This window comes from the organism of the source record quoted next, unplaced genomic scaffold (assembly GCF_019419815.1).
Source record: "Pyrus x bretschneideri cultivar Hongxiangsu unplaced genomic scaffold, Pyrus_bretschneideri_v1 Contig36, whole genome shotgun sequence".
Lineage (NCBI taxonomy): Eukaryota > Viridiplantae > Streptophyta > Magnoliopsida > Rosales > Rosaceae > Pyrus > Pyrus x bretschneideri.
In genome coordinates, this window is record NW_025999679.1 from 3197742 (window position 1) to 3205534 (window position 7793).

At 36.6% G+C, this 7793-nt stretch overlaps 1 protein-coding gene across 1 annotated transcript; it reads right to left on the reverse strand.

Moving 5' to 3' along the window:
• Positions 1 to 4411: 4411 nt before the first annotated feature.
• Positions 4412 to 6852, reverse strand: LOC103950462 (protein At-4/1). Its single transcript, XM_009361674.3, has 6 exons — positions 6702 to 6852; positions 6514 to 6619; positions 6194 to 6401; positions 5332 to 5465; positions 5147 to 5242; positions 4412 to 5013 (listed from the first exon to the last, which is right to left on the reverse strand). The coding sequence occupies exons 1-6, from the start codon at positions 6801 to 6803 to the stop codon at positions 4868 to 4870; spliced, it is 792 nt and encodes a 263-aa protein (XP_009359949.2). The 5' UTR covers positions 6804 to 6852; the 3' UTR covers positions 4412 to 4867.
• Between the last annotated feature and the right edge of the window lie 941 nt (positions 6853 to 7793).

Consider the following 7793-nt stretch of genomic DNA (forward strand, 5'->3'; position numbering starts at 1 on the left):
TTTCCGTATATACCTATATACTTATATTTTCCCAGAAATTGATTTGAATTATTATTTGCCATATGCCATGCATTATATTATCGTTGTTTATGCACCATTAGCCGCATTATTAGTTGCATACATATACATATGCATATTGGGTGCTGCGGACGTACAGGTAAGTGCCAGGTAAGTGTTATTCATGTTTATATTCAGTAGTGGTTTGAGACGCTTAGAGAGCTCATAACCTGCATCCCCGGTGTTAGTGCTCCCGCCCAGAGTAGGGCACAGTCCTTCACGTGATGTTCACCTCCTGCACCACACGCTTATCTTGGATCCAAGTTAGGTGCACAGTCCTGTCGTACTGACCACTTTAGGTGGTTCCGACTCGTAGGTGATCCGCGATTATTCGCACAGCCTTCACGTGATCGTAGCACTAGAGCATTTATATGTTTTACACCCAGGCCTGTCGTACAGACCACTTTAGGTGGTTCCGACTCGTGGGCAGGTTTAGTATTGATATTGAGATTTGAGCTCTATATGCAGCCGTACAGGTCACGTTAGGTGACTCCGGCTGCCAGGCTATATGTTATTGATATGATTTATACCTGAGCACTTGCATTTCATTATGAGGTTTCGACATGGCATATTCTTGAGCATGATTGGCATATCTATATACATACGTACATATGTTATTTTCTGGGAAGTATACAGGTTTTACGGCGAGGGGTTAGAATGTATTTTACTAAATAGTTTTCGAAAAGCTTTGTTTTTGCCCACTCACGCTTTTGTTTTGCGCCCCTCCAGGTTCTAGTTGTCTAGCAGATTCGGTGGTTTCCCAGAGGGGTTTCCCGGCATTTCTGACAGACGATCACCAGAGTAGGGTCACCCTCGGGTGTACTGTTGTCGTATCATTTTCTTTTGGACTGCTATAGACTTATTGCTCTGAACTTGTGTCTCACCTACGCTAGCACTTGTTTTATTACTCTATGTTGCTAGTTTTTATTTATTCATACTATTTGTATTACTATTTTATTAGCTTCCGCACCGTGCACATGGTTACGTCACCTCAGTGTGACGGCCAGCACTCCCTGATCTCGGTCGGGGTGTGTCAATACCTATAAGCGAGATATGAAACATAACTAAAAGTTAAAAAAAAAATATAATATACCCACAAGCAAAACACATTAATCCATGAAAGGTTGATTATAAAAAAGAATTTGTCATATAGATAGATAAATATAATTAATCTATGATATATGTTGATTACAAAAATTAAAAATAAAATCTATAAATAGGGTTTAAAGCATGAGGTAGAATAACAATCGCAATAAACTGGACTATTTTAAAATAATTAAATTTAAGAAATTTGACTTATTTTAATAAAATGAAATATTCCTACTATTGGCTCAAAAAACTTATATCATGGTTGTGATTTTCTTTTATTACTGTTCTTGTACTCTAACTTGGGAAAAGAAAAAGAAAAAGGTTTCTTAACTTTTGCTTGATACAACAATAGCAATGGGGAATAAACTGATATCAAACATCATTCATAAGATTCAAACCTAAAACCTTAAAAATGAATATCACAAAACCATAATAAACATTGTAAACTTAAAATCATTCAAAATCCATACACCCAAAAATGAATACATAAATAAGGCTCATTTATCGTCCTCTTACAGTGACATGCATTTGACACTTGATTCAGCATATATACAATGTAGCTAACCATTCGATGTTTACTACAGGGCATCCTTATGCATTTCTTATCCTAAGATGCAGACCTCTGCTACTACAAAAATGCTTGTACAAAATTCTAACAGAAATAGGTGATAGGATTTTTACCACCTATAAAAGTATGGATAAAAATATTAAAAAAATACTTGCAAGAGTACAAAGTTATCATAGTATAGCAACTCAAGTAAAATCGTTCGCTACAGGGATTGAATGAATAATTTGTATTTAAACTTATCCTTAGCTAATTATTCGAAACAAAGCTTCGAAAATGTTGATTTTGGGATTTAATAATAAAAACGAATTTTAAACAAAAACAACTAAATAACTGGCAAAGTAAGAAAAACTAAGGAAAACGTTTTGAAAATCAATTTAAGCACTAGAGTTCTCCCGTCACCACTAACAATCCTATGCAATTTTACCAATTACTTATGAATTTCCACGTACATGCTTTGAAGGTTAGGTTTTCCTAATGCATATTTTCCTTGTGATGTTCAAGCGAAAACATATATCTAACATGCAACCCTTGTGTGATGTTCAGGTCAAATATAAACATGCAAGACTCATTAAGTTTTATGAAAACCCTTTGAAAAACCATGCAACCCTTAAGAGCATGATATTTGCCTTAAGTGAACTTATAATTACTAATCACAAGAAGCCCTCCTCAATTTCAGGGGGATATTCCAACAGAAGTTGCATCAAATTGCTTGTTTAAATATCTTAATGGTTGCAAATCATCAAGTCAATTAGATAGTTAAAACACGGTGATTAACAATTCAATATAAACATGCATCCATTCATAAACAAATTAATAAAATCACATATTCATGTTAAGGCTTGTGGCCTTGCCCTAGCAAAAGGACTAGTTACGCATAATCATTATAAAACTAAAGAAAATATCATTAACTAGAAAAATGATTGAAAACACCTTGTAGGTAAAAAGTCTGAAATTTTCCAAAACTAAGTTCTCTCAATGTTGCGTCCCTCACCCTAATGGCTAAATACTCTTATTTATATTACTACCAATTAAAATCCTTGCTAGAAAAGTCTTCTAAAAACTAGGAAATATAATAGTAAAAGGTTAACTTAAAAACACAATCCAAATCTGATAAGGAAATCTGTCCAGCAAAGAAATAGCCATGTTTTTTTACCTTCAGAGCTCCAAAACAAGCCCAAAATGACTTGAATTAAAGATTAGGACCTCTTCTTCAAGTTCCAAGAAGAACACAAGTGCAATCATCTTTCAGCCCAAAAGTCATAAATAAACTCTGCAGCTCAATCTGCCAGCACTGCGCGCTAGACATAAATTAATTTGCTATGATCAAATGCTTCCGGATAAAATCCTGAAATTTTGAAACAACCTTCTTGACAGACTCATGAGTCCCTTCAGTTGGAATCACTCAAAAATTCCACCGTTTGCTTATTTTATGTGCAAAACAAATTCGCATGTCCTACATTGAAAACACATATCAAAGCATCAAAATCTCATCAAAATAGTCACCAACATGTACCAAGAATAGGGGAAAATATATAGTATAAAATCAACTCATCAATAGGATGGTCTACTTAACTTTTCTCCGATGAGACGATGCTTATGCCAAACCGATATCGTCTAAATATAGGGATTTAGGGTTTATATTGGAAAGAGAATTCAAGGCTGAAATAACATCATGTATCTTGGCCATAAGCACATCATCAGCAGAGACAACTACAGTGGATTTTTACCTATTCTAATATTTCTACAGCCTATTGTTATATACCAAGAAGCAACCAAAAGACAACCCCATCTGTTTCCAGCACAGCCACTTCACCGTCGCCTCACAATTAACTTGCTCCACTCCCTTTAGTATCTAGTTCAAGTTGCTAAGGCTGTTAGATACCAAAGAACAGTTGAATATGGCCCGGGATCTTATATATGGGGACCCTTAAGGACTTGAAGTTTATTAAGTAGGAGAACTAATTGGATCCTGGCCGTCCTTTCCTACCATGAAATGTTTCAGGTAATCTGTCCTGTTCAGTTGTACTATTGCTCTCTCCGCTAGCTTGTCGAGTCACATTCCTTAGAGGGTGCACTCCTGCGTTGAATACACATTCATCCAAAGAGATGAATTATGGAGATGAGAATAGGAGATAGAGATACTTGAGCGTTCCTGCAAGGAAGAAGCTCTGCATCATATCGTCTTTCTCGGCTGTACTCACCTAAGAAAATTTGGTTAAAATACTTCAGTACAATATTAATGTATTCAAGTATGTAAACCTATACATATATGCAAAATAGTAGAGAGAGTCCCAGTTAAACAACTTGGTTACTCATTTTGGAACCACATCAATAGCAGCGGTAGTTCAGTTGTTGTTTCCATCCTCTTGTAAACCGAAATGCTTAACACCAACCAAAAACAAACTTTTTCTTGGAGAAGAAAAAGAAAAAACGTGAACAACTAGTGATCTCTAAGCAGATTCTCAGTTGACGGTTGAAACAAGGAGCAAGATCTCATTATTTGCATGAAGAGTGGAGATGCAGTGGGAGGCAACTGAATAAAGGTTCAGTTGCTTTTGTTTCTTCATTTGATGTGTTGCTTTTCTTCTGGAGGTTGGTGTTCAAACACAGTCGAGTTATAAAAATTTGGAAATCCAAATCAGAAACCTTGAAAGATTTACATCAACCTTTTTCATGTTTTCAAACTAACAGTGCGCATCAACTAAAGAAATGCTTTTTTTCATTTGGGATCCAAACACTGTACTTCAGTATCAAAAGCACTTTTGTGCAACCTGGATTTTCATAGAAGCGCTACGAACAAGTGCAACTGACAAAACACTAGTGAGTGAAAGCACTTTATAGAGTAAAACCTCCAAAGGAGCCCTAACTAATGCACTTACCCACTAAATAAGCAATAGAAGAGTCAAGGAATCTGAAAAATGCTGTGTTACTTTACTAACATTCCACACCAAAAAAAGAAAGAAACTTTACTCTGATACACCAGTCCAAACTCCATACTACGAATTTGCACAACCACTCTGTCCACTAATCTACAGAGGCCCTCTGCCGTTGAACTAATACAAAATGCATATATGACATCCTTTCGGTCAAGTTCTGGAACGGAATGAACTATCTGAGCTCATCAAACACCTTATGCAGCCACCCCATCTCCATCTAGCCCTTGTCTGAATGAAGTATCTTGCGCTTTAAGATCTCATTCTCCTTTCTCAGCTTCATGATCTTGGTCTTCAGCGTTTCGACCTGCCAAGTTGAGTTTGAGTCTTGTTTCTGCTCAACTAGCTTTGATCTGCTAACTAGCACTGTGTGCACCAATCACCAAAGTACAAACAAGTCATTAGCATGTAATTGTTTACGAAGGCCAAAGCAAGCCCGATCAAGTCACATATAAAACAATTTGAACACGAGAGAAACCGAAAGCAATCTCGCACTCACATTCCTTTTCCAAGTCTTGGACTTCTTTATTCAACTCATTTTTCTCCTCCTGTTCAATTGCGAGGCAGTCCTTCAAATCCTGAATCTCAATAATATCTGTCAAGGAACGATGATGTCAACTTAAGCATGCTCTAAACTATACTTCTGACAGAGATAAAAGCAAAAAGATTTATTTAAGACCTCACATTTCGATTCCACATCCAACTGCAAGTGGTCCAACCTGCTTGCTAGAACATGCATATGGGACTTATGGGCTGCTAAATCCCGTTGAAGGTGATTAATGGTTGCTTCATTTTTTGCCTTCTCAAGCATGAACCCTCTGATACAACGCAAACAGCTTAGCTTGTACGTAGAGTAAATTTCTCTTGACAGACAACATACGTGGTAAAAACCCTTATATTTAAACATATCTCATCTCTGACCAACAATTCAAATTGACGGTCTGATTTAAATGAAACAAACCTGCTAACAACCCTACTCTTATACATGTTGATCACAACAATATATTTAGACATGATTTCTGAATTCCCATTACAAAATGCTGCATTTCTACGTCTATTCTTTGAACGGAAGCAAATTAGGATTTCCAATTCTTCACCACGACTAGGTGATAAAATATTTTCAGGGACATGGACATCATATTTCTCTCTATTTCCAGTCATCCTTTGATCTTTTGTAACTTCATCAAAACTCTTATCGACATGTTTTTTTTCTTTTCAGTATCGTTGATTCATTTGGTGTTTACTTTTCATCTCTAATGTTGATTTTGATTGACAATCTAGCGACGCTAGATACATGAATAACAAATATCCAAGAACTATATTTTGGTGGTGAACTTAAAAAGTTGCAATTTTTTTTACAACTACTCTATTTATTGCAACTTAGCCAAAATTTGGCACTTCAATAAGTTCAATCAAATTACTCCTCAGAAGAGATTAAAGCATCAAATTTGGACTAAATTTGCAAATCTTACTCTGTAAGAGATTTAATGGACTAAAATTGCAAATCAGATTTATTTAAGGGGCTAAATTTGATATTAAAACTGACCTAATTTGAGCCTCCAAATCATCAAGCTTGGCAGCATAATCTTGCCTAACCAACTCCATTGCTTTCCTGTGCTCTTCTTCTTTATTCATCCACTGATCCCTCATTTTCTTCACCTCTTCCTTCAAGCTCTGGCTTCTTGTACACCGCTCGAGCTGATCAGCAACACTGCTGAACGACTCCGTGTACAATCTGCTCAATCGTTCGTTTTCTGCAACAACAAATCAAATCATCGCTTTCCGATTCAGTCATCTTAACCGCTGAAATCGAAAAAGCTGCATTTGATTGTTTCGAAGAAGTGAATCGAAGCGAAGCGAATTGACCTTGTCTGAGATTGTTGCAGGTGAATTCGAGAGCCTCTCGCTTCTTCGCCTCCGCATTGCACGCGGATTTGCTCGACTCGATCTTGGCTGCGCCGGTCTTGAAGTCCTGAGAATTTTGAGGAAGCCAAACGGAATTAGCAAAGTGGCACAGTGAGGAGGAGGAGGAGGAGGAGGAGGAAGATTTGTACCTGGTAGATTTGATCCAAAGTGGAAAGCAGAGAATCCATTTCTTGGTCACTGGTTGCCGCCATTTTTCTCTCTTTCTTTTCCAATTTCCAATTGCTGCACATTGAGCGCCTTTTTTTTTTTTTAACATAAATATATAATAACCACCCATTAACAAAGGAGTATGGGAACATTAAATAGAGTTCAGACAACCGTATAATCTCTAAATATACACAGACGGAGCCATCCATAAGGCTAAGGTGGGCTGTAACCCAAGAAGGTTTTTTGGCCTTCGGGTCGAATGTATTGATGAAAATCAATGACAAATAATTAATAAGAGTGTGTGAATAGCACTATCATTCTTTTTATCCTTTTTTAAACTCATGCTTTAATAGCTGATGTTAATGCATGTAGCCTATATTGTAACATCCCACATCGCCCAGAAGAGTGGATTCTGTAAGTCTAATATGTATATTCTCATCTCTACCTAGCACGAGACCTTTTGGGAGCTCACTGGCTTCTGGTTCTGTAGGACTCCGAAGTTAAGTGAGTTCACACAAGAGCAATCCCAGGATGGATAACCCACTGAGAAGTTCTTGTGTGAATTATCATAAACAAAACCGTAAGGGTGTGGTAGGGGCCCAAAGTGGACAATATCGTGTTACAATGGAGTCAAGCCGAGGATGTGGTAGGGGTCCGGGCCGGGATGTGACATATATAACCCACTCAATTCTAGTACAAGTTATTATTTCATGTATATTTAGCAGAGGATTGGTAATAAATAATACTTTTTTATGCTAAAAATAATAAACTAGTTTTATCTCCCCTCCTCCCTTCTATCATATTCATTAAAGAAAAAAACCATTTATCATTTAGCCTTTGCACTACTTACTCAAGATAAGAAAAAGAATTTTCCTTTCATTCACAATTAAATCCCTATCTCCACAATCTTTATTTTTCGTTGCGATTTTCCAATGAATATAAAATTTGGTACATTCTAATCGCTTTATTTACTTATTCTTGATTTATGTAGTAGGTCAATTATTTATATAGTCCTTGAAGTTGTCGGTTAGGGCTATGATTTCAAGAATTGTTTGTATTCTATGTTTGTTCTT